The following is a 17,479-nucleotide window of genomic DNA, read 5'->3' as shown; positions in this document are numbered from 1 at the left end:
TTTATTTTCTATGGAAAAATAAATGGTCCCAACTTGGTCAGATAGTTGAAGTTAATTGAGCATCAAACACCCATGTTTGGGGAAAAGGAGGTCACCATGTTTTAGGGAAAACATGGGAGTTTTCTGGAAGTTTTGAAGTAAGTGACCCATTCAGTCAACCCAGTGTAATGTTGTCATCCTGTCTGAGTGTATCCACACTGCCTGCAGTATGCCCTGTGGCTCTGAAATTTGCAGTGGACAGACTTCTCATAACTTCCCTGCCCTCACATTTTTAGAAGATTGACCTAAGCAACATTGCCAGAACTGTTGACCTTCCCAGGGTATTTACTGGGACTTACAGTTCTGAGAAAGGAGGAAGAGAAATGAGCAATCATGACTCATTTTTCCATATAGAAAAAAAAAAGGCTTCAATCAGGGTGTGGACACTAGCTCTATTTTCTCTGACTCTGAAGATTTCCTAACAACATACAGAGGTTGTAACCAGTCATTCTGGGTGGGACATGGGGCCACATGATCTCAGGGACTTCTCTGGAGGCACCTGCAGCAGGTTTGACGTACACGTTATGGTGCAGCACAGCATTTTATAGTTGTCCAGTGGCACCTGAGACATTCTTCCTAGGTTCAGTGATCAGAAAGGACAGTTTGGTAGGCAATTTGTTAAAAAAGCAGATTGTTTTATAAGATTAAATATTAAGCTGAATGATCCAAGTTCTGCTTCCTTGGCATGAGTACCGACTTGCTGAAGAAATTTAAACTCTTTAGAACTGATCTTGCAGTCATTCTAGAACTTAACAGAGAAGTCAGAATAAGAATTGAATCAGGCCATATGCTTAGACCCTTTAGACACACACACAGAACTTTCCTGCGTATGTTTGTAGTGAGATGGAGAAGGGACATACTACCTGAAAGAACTAATTCCCACATAAAATACTCTAAGGAAATACTCCATGATTTTGTCTTAGCTACCAGGTGATTGGCTCAAAAATTCATCTCCTGTTCTCCCTTAGCAGGACCCCTTGCAACTTAACTACCTCTACCCTAGAGAAGAATCAGCATTTACTTTAACCCACAGAGTTCCTGCCCATAGTGATGGACTTTATAGCGTATTTGCTCAGCACAAGTTTATTTTGCTGTGCACAGTGACATTGGCTTCCAGTGGATGATGGTCAAAGCAGAAATGTGTGTTTGTCCTTTACAGAATGGCTTTACCCCCCTGCATATAGCCTGCAAGAAGAACCGAATTAAAGTCATGGAACTCCTTCTGAAACACGGTGCATCCATCCAAGCCGTGACCGAGGTGAGAGTGGGAAGGTGTCTGGGACCCTGAGGGGCTGGCTGGGAGAATAAGCTCTGTGGCCAGGGGCCCAGTGCCTCTCAGGACTGATGAATCCTGGCTGTGAGTCAGTGCCACAGGCCACATTTTGAACTTGTCACAAGGACTGCCAGTCCTTAGTGAAGGGCAGACGACAGTGTAGGGTGAAAATGCACTTCCTTGACTGAAAACAGAGCCCAAAGTTTTGTATGAAAGAGGTTCACACTCGGGAAGAGTGGTACCACCCCTGAAACTATAGTTTATGTGGAATCCTGTTCAGTAGGTCTTTTCTAATGAAGGTGATTTTGTCCCCCAAGAGTTAATGTCAGGAAGTATTTTTAGTTGTTACAGCCACACAGTGCTACCTGTTTCTCAAGTAACATCCAGAGATGCTACTAAGCATTTTTTTTTAAAACAAGGAATAGCATAGTCTACAAGGACAATTTCCTAACTCAAACTGTCACATGTGTGCAGTGCTATGTTTTTATCAAAAAGGGTTACTGTGTCTAAGAACTCAAAATCAGGCCCGGTGCAATAGCCTAGTGGCTAAATCCTTGCCTTACAGCTGCTGGGATCCCATATGGGCACAGGTTTGTATCCCACTGCTCTACTTCCCATCCAGCTCCCTGCTTATGGCCTAGGAAACCAGTCAAGAATGGCCCAGATCCTTGGGACCCTGCACCTGCATGGGAGACCTCGAAGAAGCTCTTGGCTTCAGATTGACTCAGCTGCAGCTATTGAGGCCACATTAGAAGTGAACTAGCACACACAAGACCTTTCTCTCTTCTCTCTGTAGACCTGACTTTCCAACAAAATAAATAAATTTAAAGAAAAGAACTCAGAATCAATGAAGGCATTGGTGAATTAGTAAAGGATCAGTCCTCAGTTTCTTTCATAGAAACCAATTCAGAATTCATTGAAATGACTCATGGGAATTGGGGCTGAGACTTCAACATAGCAAACCAAGCCCGGCCTCAGCTATTACCTCCCCCACCTCAGCAGCCACTTCCCAGGATTTTGATCCTCATGGATCTCAGCCATTGTCCTTTTGTTAGTCTTTACTCTCTTTGGGTCAGCTCCGTGTGTATCTGCACTTCCATCAGTCGAACCCCCTTTGCCAGGCTAATCCGGCACATCTTGGGGAAACCTCCCTCTCTCCCTGACTTGAACAAGGCACTTCTTTTCAGTCACCTCATCCTGTGTGTTTCTATCAAAACACTTGTCTAACTTCCTCTGCTCCCAGTAGCTCCCCCAGGACCCCCCAAAACAACAGGATCCTTGGAGTCAGAGCTGAGTCTCCCGAGTCATTGGCTCACTCCGTAAACTCTCTTGAGTGCAAGATGCTTGAAACTAGGATTGAAAGCAAATACAGAAATTAAAGTTCAGCTCAGTGGTTGTTGCTTGGCTTCAGTTTTTTAACCTACAAATGGAATGTTTGCCTTGACTATAGTTTTGAAATATGACCTGGCTGAAAATATTAGTACTGATTGACTCTTTCATGAGACCAAGAGGTTCATGTTAGGCAACCTGTTCTTTTGATATAAAGGACTAAAGTTTATTCTCAGTGCTTGAGAACTGCCTTTAAGGACCAGTCATTTCTGGAAGAAAAGCAGAGTTTTGACTGATGCGTAAATGAGGACCTAGAGAGGTTAGTCAGTGGTGAGCGCCTCCAGGGCAGAGCTGTGCTCCCTGAGAGCTCCGCAGGACTGAGTTCTGGTGACATCCCCCACTGATGGAAAAAGGCACCAGACTCACTGCGTCCTTCCCCCGCCCCCATTCCTTTCCTCCTCACTTTCTGAAGTCTAGCAGCCAGAGTTATTTGCGTCTTGCTTGAACCACATGTTGTAGGGAATTTCTTTCATGTATTTTTTTAACATTCCTCAAATTTCAATGGAAATTAATTCTTTTCTTCCCTTTGATAAAAAAAGTTAGCACTTCTTAACCATCGTTAGGAAGATTTTTGAAAAATCAAATTTTATTACCAACTATGGTGTAAACTTACATTCTCAAAAATTTGAAGTGGAATCATCTTACATAAAAAATATTTTTTTAATTCACTCTTTAATAAGATTTTTGACTTGAGACATTGATTCCTTTTTATTTATCCACTGCACCTCAGACTTAAAATCATAGGCATATTAGTCATAAGATTCTCTGGAACCAGTAAATCCTGGTTTATGTGGAGTAGTTTCGGGGAAGGTGGATGTGTTTGTGGCTTGGAAGCAAACATAAAAATTGAGGTCTAGTCTAGTAACCTTGTAATAGTTGCCTTACTTATATTGCTTTAATTTATAATACCATAAAGTAAAATGATTAGCACTCTGTGCTGGTTTGCTCGTTTCCAGAGGGATGGTTGTGGGATGGGTCCTGTGTTTTTTTGTTTTGGTTTGGTTTGGGTTGGGTTTTTTTTGGTGTCTAACATAAAAGTTTATCCCAAGTGTGTGTGAATCCTTTTTAAAGCTCAGATTAGCATCTGTGTGACTGGCCTGTGGCATCATTTGTTAAGCTGATGCCTGCAGCACTGGTTTCCCATATGGTGCTAGTTTGAATCCTGGCTGCTCCAGTTCTAATCCAGCTCGCTGCTAATGCATCTGGGAAAGCAACAGAAGAAGATTCAAGTCCTTGGGCCCCTGAACATGCAGAGAGCCCAGATGAAAGTCTAAGCTCCGGGCTTCGGCCTGATTCAGCCCCAAGCTTTGCAGCCATTTTGGGAACAAACCACTGGATGGCAGATTTCTGTGTTTATGTGTGTTTCTCTCCCTCTCTTTGTACTTCTTCCTTTCAAATGAATATGATAAATCTAATAAAATAGAATCTGGGGGCTGGTGCCATGCCATCAGCTGTGGGACTGGCTTCTCCTTCACGTGCCGGTTTGAATCCCAGCTGCCCTGCTTCTGATCCAGTTCCATGCTAATGTGCCTGGGAGAAGCAGTGGGAGATGGCCCAAATACTTGGACCCCTGCACGCAGGTGGGAGACCTGGAAGAAGCTCCTAGCTTCTGACTGGTTCAGCTCTGACGATTGCAGCCGTTTGGGGAATGAACTGGCAGTTGAAAAATCTCTCTCTCCCACTGCTTCTCTGTCTCTCTGAGTCACTGCCTTTCAAATAAATCAGTAAATCTTTAATAAACACATAGGATCTGAAATGAAAGTATTTACTGATATATAAAACCACAATGCCTCCTTCCCATACATATTCATAGGAGTCTGGAGGGTTTAGCAACAAATAGAAAAAAAAACCTTCAAAGTCTTTCATAAATTTATACCACAAGTAAGAAACAGATATGACATAGATCTTCCATAATCACAGAACTTGCCTTAAGGAAATGATGATTACATGTTGATTGTTGATGGACTTAAATTATGAATCTGTGATAAAATTTTTAATACGCTCATACCTTCTTTTCTGGTTACTAAATTGTTAGGGAGCCACAGAGAGAGAAGAGGAGAGTGAGTGAGTATGAATGAATAGTAACTGATGAAGATAAATGAAACAGCAGACTGATTTAAATAGATTGGTCACTAAGCTGTTTTGAGATAGTTCAGCAGTGAAATAGATGAGTGATGGACAGCAGGCAGGCTGGTGGGTTCATAGACAAATTTTGTTTGTGATTGGCCAACAAATCAATGTTTCTTTCATTTCCTCTTAGTCGGGCCTTACCCCAATCCATGTTGCTGCCTTCATGGGTCATGTAAATATTGTATCACAACTAATGCATCATGGGGCCTCGCCGAACACCACCAACGTGGTAAGTAGCCCTTGAATAAAGACGCTTCAACTGTAACTGTTTAAGAAATAGGCCAGGGTGGCTTTCATCATATTATTTATTTTTGTTACATTAATTAGTTTATCTATTTAAAATGACAGAACTTCTGAATACTCTTGGTTTCTTTTACTTTGGAAGTAAAATCATCTCAGTTCCTAGCTGGCCACAAAATATTAGGACTTACGAGTGTGTCTGTTACCCTTGTGGGTATGTCAAGTGGAGAGGAGGGTTTCCCTATAAAAAGAGCAGGAGGTGGTTCAGGTACTGTCATTATTTACGTAAAGAAAGGCTCTCCTGTGACTCCAAAGTAATCTCCCTTTGCTGTGCCTCCCGAGTATTGTAGCACACCAGTGGGACTCTGAGCTCGGAGATGATCAGAATGTGCTGTTTCTGCAGCATAAAGCCTTGCTCTGTGGGAGCCATGCAGCTCAGTTCAGAGCAGATCTCCAGTGACTTAGTGCCCCAGATCCACAGGTGGCATTTGACATTGTTATACAGGATTTCAAATTGAACATCATCATAATATCAGTACACTGGATCACAAGCCATAAAAGACTTGTTGATTCACAAGCACTCATAAAGTAAAAACGTAGCAGGTTGCATCCTGGCACAGGGGGACTAGCTGTCAGTTCCTGTGTGGTCACCTGAGCAGCAGGTCCACAGTGAGGCTGTGCAGCCCCCACCCACACCCCATCGATGGAAGTGGGTGGGATGCTGTGTCTCCTGGTGCTAATTCCAGCACATGAAAGGGAACACTGCGAGACAGGGGCTGAGGTTGGTGTTTTCACTCTCTAGTAAGCACAAAACTAGGATTCCTGGGAAATCTGGCTCCGGCCTTCCTTCCATGCACATAGGGGATCTATTTAGCAAAGCTCAGTCTATGAGGGAACTTGGAGAATTCTATAGAGAATGAAAAGATAACTTTATTTTGATGTAAAAATATTAGCAAACCCATGGATCTTTTTTTCCCCCTTTCCTCATAATTTCAGTTTCTCAGGGATTTTTCAAAGCTTTCTTACATAAAAGCAGCTTGGATGTGGGCATCACTTGTGTGAGAAAGTATATCAGGCATATATTACTCTAACATTTCAGGATGTCCGTGTTTTTGTCTTGCTTTGATGTATTACTGAATGAATGAGTATTTTGGTGAGAAGTTGGGGAAAATATGGACCAGTGGCTAAGAAAATGGTCACTTAGGATAAACCAAGGACTGGGATTCTGATCTGACTAGATCAGTGAATGCAGACTAACCACAGAGAAGTCAAGTCTAGCCCTCATGTGTGTTTTCAGTGGACAGGAAGGGTTGTGTTGGCTCTGATTTCATGGTCTGCATTTAAGAGTTGGGAAACATACCCAAAATATTCAGAATGCTGCTTCATCTGGAAAGTGGGAAGACATGACCTAATGTGGCTCCATCCTGCACGTCACAATGGCCATTTGCAGATAGGAGGCAGCGGCCTGCTTTTCAACCAGTGTGATGTCTCTTGTGAAGCTCTCCCCACCTGGCCACACACCTGCCTGCTTGTCTGCCTGCTGGGAGCATTCACCTTTCAAGCTCCAGTGAGGTCAGGTGATCGATTGCTGAGCAGCTTCTGAGACTGCTGGAGACTGGGCTCCCTAAAGTCCTCGTCATCGTAGGTCAGGTTTTGTGGCATTCCCACGTATTTGTCCCAATTTTCCCATCAGGAAATATTTAGGAATTTTTTTTTTCAATTCCATCCTGAACTTTATGTCAAATAAAATGGGCTTCTGTCCCTCACAGTTGTAGCTAATTGATTTTGGCTCATGTTCCCCAGAGAGGCGAAACTGCACTGCACATGGCAGCCCGGTCCGGCCAAGCGGAAGTCGTGCGGTATCTGGTGCAGGATGGAGCTCAGGTAGAAGCTAAAGCCAAGGTATGTGTGATGCAGCAAACACTGGCCCCTGAAGGGGAAACTTCAGATTTCCATAAAACCTACACACACAACCATGGTGTAATTCAAGAACATTAGTTGAAAGTAGTGAACAAGCCCTATTGATAAAAGTCTCTACCCAAGTCATATTGTTAAAAAAAACCTTTCTCCCTCATTGTTAATTCAAGTGTTTAATCAAATTACAGGGAGCAAGAACTTTGTGCTTATAGCTGTCTTTGACACACTGCTGTCCCTAGCAGAATAGGCACTGAGTCTAGACTTTGTCCAGAGTTCTTCCCACTCCAGGGAGAGGAGCTTATGCACAGAACTTCTAGAACAAACATGACATGGGAGGCATAGTTAAGCTCTTGTGGTTGAATGATATGTCAGCTGTCACAGGCACAGCAGGGAAAAAAATTTTCTGCCAGCTGTAAAGCAATAAACCCTGAGATTCACAGCACAACTGCCTCTGGTAGGAGGACTATCATGGGTGAGCATGGACCTTTGAGAATGTCATGGGTTAGCCTCCAAAAGAAACCCACAGCCTGCCACTATCAGGAAGAGTGGATGATCTGGCCGTAAGCACACAATTTCAGGAAAGAAATCCCAAGTACATACACACATAGATTGACCATTTTGTTTTAACCCACAATATATTAATGTGCATTTATTTGCCATTTATTTGCATGGTATGCAGTTACTACTTTGAGGTTAAATAAAGAGAAAGCTGAAACTTTTCTAATTCTGCCCAAGAATATTAAGGTGATCCCCTAATATTTATTTCGATCATAATAACTCCTATCAAGGTCCTCCGAAGTTTATTTTTCCAAGGAAAAAATCAAAACTTTCCTTTCTTGCTGCAGGTTACCTCCTTACCTATTGCTTACTTACATAATTATAGTTACTAGTAAATTTTATAAACTAGTAGTGAACGTCACATAGCTCTGTGGGAATGAAGCACTGTGTCTTTGTCATCATTAAATCCATGAAGTGGTGGAAAGACCCTAATATCCTAGGCAGCAGGTCACCAGCCTCCAGTCCACTCCTCCCTTGAGGAGTTGGTGGATTTCACAGAGCACTTAGAAACAGAGGTCAGCATGAACATGGCACTGTGACATAGCAGGTTAAGCTGCCTCCTGCACTGCCCCATATCCTAGGGTGCCTCACTTCCTGGACTGCCTCACTTCCAATCCAGCTCCCTGACAATACACCGAGGTAAGCAGCATGAGATGGCTCAAATGGGTGGGCCCCTGAACCCACATAGGAGAACAAGAAGATGCTCCTGGTTTCTGCCTGGCCCAGCTTCACCTCTTATGGCCATTTTGGGCATGAAACAGTGGATAGAAAACCCTCTGTTTATTCACGATGAAAATACTTGTTCAGTTCATGTCCTTGCACCACATTTCTTTTCTAGAATCCTCATATAAAAAGTGAGAGTAATGACTGTTGCAAGTCTTAAGATTAGGATAAGGATCAATGGGTTAATGTAGGTAGAATACAGAACATCGTAGGCATTCCATAAATATTTGGTGCTGGTGGTGGCAATAGTGGAGATTTTTCTTTGGCATCTAGCTTTTTTATGCTTTCGATTTTCTTCTTTCTCCTTCATGGTATCTCTTCTGATTCAGCTCACACTTGCTATTGCTTACCTGACTCCTCTAGTTTGTATCCTCATCTTCATTCTGCTTATTCAAGAACAGTGTCCTGTGTTCTAGGACACTTTTCTCTATCTTTCCTGATGAATGCATTTATCTGAACTTTGCCACATCTCATTAGAGACCTGCTAACTGGAGGACCACCAATGGGTAAATTAGTAAAAGACGACTATCTTCCTTGGGGAGGGGAGAAGGTTCTAAAGGTACAGGGCTTGGTGAGTACCTTGTGCTTTGGGATTGATGACAGTGTAATGATGCCCCACCCTTTGCAGATGCAATCTAGGCTAGGCTGCTGAACTTAGCCATCAGAGGGGGTCAGCCCCCTCAGCCCTGTCGGCTGGGAGCTTTTGCCCAAGTGCTCGCACACCTCAATAGCCACTACTTTCTCTGCTTTTGAATATGAGAAGGAAGCACCAATTAAATAACTAATTTCAGATGTATGCATAATGGCTGATAGAACTCTAATATCCCTCTAGATATATGCATTTTAATAGGAAAAAGGAGACCCTGGAGGTTAAAAATGGATATTCTGTAGCAGGTCATGGTGATGGTAATTTATGGATAGACGTGTTTTTCACATGATTGTACTAATAGATCTCACCAAGTATACGTAAGAAGCTTAGATCTGCTATTGCCACATTTCTGAAGCTAGTGGGAAAAGATAGGCATTCTTTTTAGGATTAAATTAAAGAGTTAAATCTCAGAGTTGAATGTACCACTGATACCAGGCAGCTGATGCTCCCTGAATTTTTCTTTATGGTACCATTGTTTTTGGAGTTTATCAGCTTTGCATTTCTACCTTGCTGTTTAGGATGACCAAACCCCACTCCACATTTCTGCTCGACTGGGGAAGGCAGATATAGTCCAACAACTGCTGCAGCAAGGAGCATCGCCAAATGCAGCCACGACGTCAGGGTACACCCCTCTTCACCTTTCAGCCCGAGAAGGGCATGAAGACGTAGCTGCATTCCTTCTGGATCATGGAGCATCTTTATCTATAACAACAAAGGTATGAAAGCCAGTTATGGCATCAGTAACACCAAGCTATACAACAGCAGCTACTTTGGAATCCCAGGCAAGTCACGAATGTGTTTTAGGCAAAGGGCTGAAGTGGGAAAGGGTAGTTGGTTATATTGTGTGGCATTGGTTTTGTTTGTTCCTTAAATGTCTCAGTTGATGTCTAGGATCAAAGCTTTCTTACAATTTATTTTATATATTTAAGTGGTAATTTGGAAATACAACTACAGATTTTCCTTGCTGAAGCTAAGTGTAAACCTCACTATCAGATGGTAAATGCTTGTGATGCTTTTAAGTTAGGAGGCAAACTTCTCTTGGATTGTTTTTATTTGCTGTGGTTCTTTTAGTTGTTGTCTGGTTTATGGTTTAATTTTTTTACCTTACTTTAATGTTTTAGAGCAATATTCTAGCATGCAGTTACTTTATGTATGCAGAACCTAAAATCATCATGCTACCTAGACTAACACATGTGATAGCAAGATAAATTGATCTATAGTGTGTCTTTAAAAATGCATAATTGGTGTAGAACTCTATTATTTGGGTGTTGATAAAAATATATTATCAAAGCAGAAAATGCATAGAAAATTATTTAGACAAATGATGGCTACTTCAAACTTTATCTCTGTTCGTTCTTTGATGGCTTCAGATTCTTTACATCTTCTTTAGTATGTGAGGCAGGATATTGGGTGATGGGGTTTGGGTGTCCTTCCACTATGCCCACTGAGTATTTGCTGTATTTGCCTTATGGGGCCAAATGTATTGATAGCCCTCCATTTCCTGATGTATGCTCAAGAACCCCACTAAAGCTACATGCTGACAAGTTTCTACCCAGATCTTTGTAGGAGTTGAATCTTTAGAGTGTAGCCATTCAGCTCACAACATCCAGTGTGTGTTAGGCTACAGCTCAGTTCGCCTGTCCTGACAGAGTTGATAGAATTTCCAACTTACTGCTGAAGACTGGAGCGTACAGAAGGATGTATGTATGCAAGAACAAAGAGGAAAAGGGGAAGAGAAACTATCCAGTCAGGTGTTATGAAACTGCAGGAAATCTTGACTTGCCCTGTATTTTTCCAAAGTGATCCAACTTGGATTGAAAACCTGGTAACCTAGTCTTTATACAATGTGGAGCCAAAAAATGACCTTGGCAAAAATCCTAGATCCACTTCCCCAACTTCCTCCCAGTGAGACAGCTAATTAGTTGCATGTTGTGGCTCAATCAGCTGAGAGAGAAAGATTGCATACCGTAATATGTTCTGTTCATCCTTGCATTTTGTTTCTGTCATTCATTATATTTGTGTGTCCTTTTTGCAGAAAGGATTTACTCCCCTTCACGTGGCAGCAAAGTATGGGAAACTTGAAGTAGCCAACCTCCTACTACAGAAAAGTGCATCTCCTGATGCTGCTGGAAAGGTATGAGGTCACAGCCACCCTGAAACAGGCTACTTCTATGGTAACCAAACACACACCTGCTAATATTCACCAACAGCCACTCAAATGGTAATCCATGTATAACTCCTGCTAGAATAAAGAACATTTGGGGGAGTAAGAGGTAACAGAAATTGGAATGTAAACTACAGTTTGTGTTCTATGCAATCTAATCTCATCTCCTCAATCTAGACATCTGCTATTAAGGCACTTTTGACCCTGGTTGTTGTTTCTGCACGTGTTTTCAGAGCGGGCTAACTCCACTGCATGTTGCTGCACATTATGATAATCAGAAAGTGGCTCTTCTGCTTTTGGACCAAGGAGCCTCACCTCATGCGGCTGCAAAGGTACCTATAGTCCTGGTCTTAAAGCACTGCCTTTCATTTGTTTATCTTCATAAAGTGGGTTGGGAGATTTTATATATGTGGTGTTGTTAAGGAAATCTTTATTGTCATTGTTAGAATATTTCTGATCAGTAGACAACTTAAATATTTGAGAAAAGATGTAAATGTAGTGTACAGCCACCCTACCGCTCTGGGCTTCTAATTTGAGGAACAAATCATAAAGAAGAGCTTATTTAAAGACAGAATAATAAAACGTTGTTGGCTTCCTAACTTCACTGTTGTTGAACAGGTGACTGTGATCAGAGAACACTGCAGTGACACAAACCACAGCTTAAGTATTGTCTAATCCCTTTACCGAATACACTTGGTTGGAGGACTTTTAGCACCCTTCATGCTTTCTGTGACTCCCTGTGGAGCAGTGTTGGTGCTCTTCTTTAAGCTCCATGTTAGGTCCACTCAGTAGTAAACACGGATCAATGAACACAGACCATTCTAGATTCCTGCAGAGGGCTTAACACATCAATTGTTGAGTACTTTCTTTATTTGTTGTCTTTGCCCATTATTTCTCCTAGAACCTCTTTTTCTTTGATGGTTTCCAGCATTAACGCTATGATAATTATACTTAATGAAATTTACAATTTAGAATCAAACTTCTAAATCAGTTTTTCATGTAAATGCAACTTTTACTCCACAATTTCTCACCATGACAAATATAACTTACATCATGAAGCCATGGTTTGAGTTGATAAGTATTATCTTAAAGAAGAAAATATATCACAGAATTATTTACAGAAGCCAAAGTCAAAACAGCTCTTATTCCAATGAGCAAACAGAGAATCTGTGTGTCTTTGCATGTAACAGAATCCCATCTAGCCTTAAAAAGGAGGGAAAGTCAGATGAATCCTGAAGACATTGTAGTGAAAGAGCAAGCCAGTTAGAAGCATATGTATAGGATATGATACCACTTAGAAGAGGTGTGTAGCCCGGGACATGAAATGGCATCCATATGGAGTGCTGGCACCGCAGAGAAAGGCTTAGTACACTGTGCCATAGCACTGGCCCCATTTAACTTGATTTTAAAGCATTCTCTTGTGAACACTGTCGATAAATCTATATCTGTGGGATTAATTTAATGATTAACTGGATTTCTGCAGAGATAACCTAATGTTTTAGTCCTTGGCATGTGGGATGTTGGCAGTGTTTGCATATGACAATCATTGTCATGAAGTGAGAATATATTTGTTTGTTTTAAATTTAAAAAAAGAAGAGGTGTGTAGAATAGGCAAATTCATAGAGGCAGTTAGAATGTTGATTATCAGAGCAGAAGGAAAGAGAGAATGAAAGATTATTATAAAATGGTTATAGAATTTCATTTTGGGGAAGATGAAAAAGTTCTGGAATTAGATGAATAACTCAGATGATAGGCAAAGAATGTCCTTAATGCTGCTGACCTGTTCACTTAACAAATGCTTGCAAAGAAAAATTTTGTTAAGTGCATTGTACCAGAATTTTAAAGGGAAAATTTGTGATGGAATTAAATTATTTTCCTTGTATTTCACTGTATTTTAATAATCATGTGCTTCTGGGCAGCTTTTCTTAAAAGTAACCTCAGGTTAGTAAATGTACAATTCATTTCTCAAATGGGAATAATTTGGCACACTGAGTACCAAACAGTTTAGAATTGACAAGAGTTATAAAATAAGCATAATAAAACAAGTCTACTCCATCACAGGTAACTCTTACATAAGTTAATAGATGGTATTTTTGTAGTTAATTTCCAGGTTTGTTTGACAACCAAGATTTGGTGATATTCATGGTTCCAATTTTGGGGAAAAAAAAATCCTTGACAGGGAATGGAAAGCAGTCCTTTAAATAGTTCCTTGTAACTCTCATTAGCATTGGACGAATCTTCCACAGTCAATTAAACACAGGCTTTTCATGGGGGACGTTGATTCTCCTATGGCATAACTCAACAGCCGCTGTCAGAGTGTTGCAGTCTTATCTCTGGCATTGATCCAACCATCCCCATTGCTCAGGGTATTAGCAGGTGTCAGAGACATTCTTGTAGACTTTGATCCTGAGCAAAGCCAGTTCTACTACTTCCGTGTGCTCTATCTGCTAGGGAAAAAAACTCTGGTTTCAATGGTTTAAGTTGACGAGGCTCCAGTCTCAAGTCATCCGGTCCAGGCAGTAAGCAGAGCTGTTTTTGGTGTTGGTTTAGCGTTTCCAGAGTGTGCAGGCAAGTTCCTATGATTTGCTAGCTTGCTCATTTTGCCTTTCCCTCTAGAGATTCTTGGCTGCCATATCCACTTTCAAGCCCAGGCAGAAGGAAAGTCAGCAAAACAATGTTTTCCCAGAAACCCCACCCACATCACTTCTCCCTACTTGTCATTGGCTACACATAGCTCAAGGAATTGTGGGAAATGTAGTTTTCCCTGTGGGCGTGTTGTCCATGGTGGCTTTTGCTGAGAAAGGTTTGGTAGAGGTGTACAAGGGTAGGTGGTCTGCAACCTCACCGCCTTGCTACATGGCAAAGATGAGAAATGCAAGACAGACCATCTTGTTTGGATGTGACTGCAGTAACCTCACTGTTAACTTTCCTTCAAATCATATCTTTTGTCCTTTCTTCTATTTTTTTTCCTCATGTGTATCCCAGAAACATAATGTGATTTTTAAAAATTGGGTGCTGAAAAAGTAGATGGGCTGTTGTAATCCACTTTAGCCAGATCTGTTCCCTCAGGCAGGGTGCTGTGTTGGGAAAGGGATTGGCATGAATTCAGGCATAGCCAGACACTAATTGTGGAAGAGATGGTGAACCTTAACATGGTAGCTCACTGTTTCTCTCCCGTAAAGTGTGCAACACATCTACTGATGTGGGTCACTATGTGTCTGACAATTTTTGGAAAAAATACAATGTATGGTATAAATACTGCATCTTAATTTTGACAGTTTTTATTTTCATTTTGAAATGCTCAACCACACATGGCAAGCACTTAAAGTTGAATCTCACAGCTTTATTTTTCTTCTGATAAGCTTCTCTTAGTGTGGTAAATGAGAATCATTTCATTTGCAAAAAACATGAGGCAGTTAAAAATGTAAAATATTCGCACTGTGAGTCTCAACATAATTTTTTTTTTTTTGGCTATTTGAAAACATTTCTAAAGTCTTTCTAACATCAATCCTTGCTTTATTCTTTGTTTCTCAGGTAAAGATCTCAGAAATAAAACCCTCAGCAATAATGAGTTCTTTCTCTGCAACTAGTTTGCGTTATAGAGATGACAAATCTTCAGGGTTTTTGGGAGGGCTGGGGGAGGAGAGCTAGAATTTATTTTGGTAGAATTAGAAGTATCAGGAAGACTGTTATATCTAAGAGAATATTGAGTTGCCTTACCTTGGCCGGAGACTGGGATGTGATGAATTTGAAGGTGTGTCAGTAGTTAAAACAAGAAATAAAATACAAGCAAACAAGCTAAATTATACCATGTCTGGCCCTAACACTCTAACTAGTTAGTGTTAGATAGCTTGACTCGTCATATATCCTATTTTAATGTCAGCTTGTGAATTTTCTCACTTACACCGGGGTGTGGGATGTTTCTTCCCTCCTCTTACTCACTGTAGAGTTAAGCGCAACCCAGAGCTCAGCCTTGGTCTCTGAAGAGTGTGTGGGTAGAAGGACAGATGCTTCTCAGGGCAACTGGGTCTTCCAGATGGCATTAGGTCAAAACTAAAAATAAGGATATAAAATCTCCTACCCTGGCTGCTCCAGTGTGGTGGCGGCTGGCTATAGAAGAGTCAAGAAGTGACATTTCCACTTTCATGTGTTGATATCAGATGGCTCTGAACATGCCCCAGTAGCATTTGCTTATTTTCTGGCAAGATTTCCTCCTAGCCTGAATTTAAATGAAAAAAGCAATTATTGAACACCTACTGATAAAACAAACTATAAATGAGAAATCTAGGTTCCTTTAGGAAAATCAACAGCACTTTTTTGCTCTCTTGAAATCAATTGGCCTTATTAAAATCATTTTCCCCTGCTTAGGAAGGTAGGAGATACAGGCCTTTACATTAATGACACAACTTTTCAACGCCTGCTTACCTAATCATGACTTTTCAACCAAAGAAAGGCACCAGAAAGAAAAATATATACCATTTGTAAACGCACTGCACACTTTTGTCTTGTTTTCGGGCATGTGACCAAGTGATTCATGTTGACAGAATGGTTACACGCCACTACACATTGCTGCCCAGAAGAACCAGATGGACATAGCAACAACTCTGCTGGAATATGGTGCTGATGCCAATGCAGTTACCCGGCAAGGAATTGCCTCCGTCCATCTTGCAGCTCAGGAAGGGCACGTGGACATGGTGTCGCTGCTCCTTGGTAGAAATGCCAACGTGAACCTGAGCAATAAGGTAACTTGTTTTCTTGCTCTACAAAACACATAAAACTTCACATCCAAAAGGGTCACTAAAAATGAATGGAAAAGCTGGATTGAATAATTTTAAAGTGTAATATTGTACAAAGATGTCCACTGAAGCGTTGTTTATACATAGCAAACTCCTAGAGACCATTGATGTAGATAATGAGAGAATGCTAAGTAATTCAGTCATGCAGGTGAGTCTGTAGGCATGTGAGTTTATATATACGGAGCCATAAAGATAAAATCAACAATGTTTTGAAGAGCAACTTGAAAAAATTTCCTTAGCAAAAAGCTACATCATTACCTCATCAGAATGTGGCCTATTTATTTATTCTACAAAGACTTTGGGGCCCCTATCATTGGTTGTCAGCTTTTAAGTCTACATTACAAAGAGAAATTGGAAATCCTCTGACAGTATAATTTAGTAGCAGAAATTACAGTTCACATTTTGTTGAATAGAGGAGGGAAAGTTGTTTACAGCTCTAGAATTTGTAGGAAAGTTGGAAGTTCTAAAAGAACTTTTGGAAACTTTTCCTGAATTCGTGAGGCACCCTCCTTTATCATTCGTGTCACCATTACTTGTGAAGAAATGAAAGTTCTGGTCAAGCATCGTGAAAGTTTGGACAACAGTCAACTAAAAACACATTATTGAGTCTGTTGATTCTCATTACATATAATGAAGAATTGGGTTTGGCTAATTCATATCTGCACAAAACAAAAAGCAGGTATTTCTCAGTCTACAGGAAGTCCTGCAGAAGGGCCCCCCATGTTCCTGAAAGTATACTCTTCTGTTTGTTTGCTGGTGGCATGGGTGTGACATATCTCAGCTATAGCTTAGATATTGAAGCAGAGTTGCAAAAACACAATGGCTTTATGGTGAGAGATGACAAGTACAATCATTAAAAGTATATACACAAATAAATAAACTGAATAAGTATGATCATTCTTCAGTGTCTGCAAGGGATTGGATCCAGGACCCCCCAGCAGGTTCCAAAGCCCAAGGCTGCCCAAGTCCTTTCTAGAAAATGGCTCAGTATTTGCATGCAACTTATTTACACCCTTCTATGTAGGTGAATTCATTTCTGAGTTACTCATTAGATCTCAGACAATGCAAATGTTACATACATGATTATGATTAGGAAGTCATGATGAGAAGCGTAAGGTCTGTAACTGGTCAGTACCATTCTTCTTCTTCATTTTTTAACCTAAATATTTCCAATCCAAGACTGGTTAAATCAATGATGCTAAACCTGCCTATAAAGAAGAACAGTGCTAAGTTAACTGGGTTTAATATGAGTGGCCTACACTTTTAAATGCCAGAGGGTTAGAATCCTAAATCAACTTCCTCCTAACTTTGTACATTTTGGCAGGCTATGTAACTTCACGGAGCCTTGGTTCCATCCTCTAACAGGCGGGAACATGTAGATGTGTGAGGATTAACAGATAGTGTTCACTCCCCGCTCTTTCAATGTAGAAAAAAGTGTAGCTGTTTCAATTTTGGAACTTTTACTATTTTGGCAAAGAGCTTTTGCTGTGTTACTTCAAATTCCCAGCATTCTGATTTAATGAATTCTGAAGGTCACAAATACACAGGAGACCAGAAAAACCTTGTTTGGGGTTTAGTACCTTGAAAATCCCTTTTTTGTT

General features: G+C 40.9%; 1 protein-coding gene across 5 annotated transcripts in view; it reads left to right on the top strand.

The window, feature by feature from the left end:
- ANK3 (ankyrin 3) overlaps positions 1-17,479 on the top strand; it is a 617,522-nt gene that overhangs the window by 467,585 nt on the left and 132,458 nt on the right. For all 5 annotated transcript variants that reach the window (XM_058671967.1, XM_058671971.1, XM_058671969.1 and 2 more), the window contains exons 12-18: positions 1,199-1,297; positions 4,962-5,060; positions 6,875-6,973; positions 9,437-9,634; positions 10,954-11,052; positions 11,316-11,414; positions 15,627-15,824. In XM_058671967.1, coding sequence (XP_058527950.1) covers positions 1,199-1,297; positions 4,962-5,060; positions 6,875-6,973; positions 9,437-9,634; positions 10,954-11,052; positions 11,316-11,414; positions 15,627-15,824 — 891 coding nt within the window. The remainder of the gene's footprint in view (positions 1-1,198; positions 1,298-4,961; positions 5,061-6,874; positions 6,974-9,436; positions 9,635-10,953; positions 11,053-11,315; positions 11,415-15,626; positions 15,825-17,479) is intronic.

The sequence above is a fragment of the Ochotona princeps genome, chromosome 13 (genome assembly GCF_030435755.1).
Source record: "Ochotona princeps isolate mOchPri1 chromosome 13, mOchPri1.hap1, whole genome shotgun sequence".
Lineage (NCBI taxonomy): Eukaryota > Metazoa > Chordata > Mammalia > Lagomorpha > Ochotonidae > Ochotona > Ochotona princeps.
Note: the sequence above shows the minus strand (reverse complement) of the source record. Positions and strands in the feature narration are given on the sequence as shown.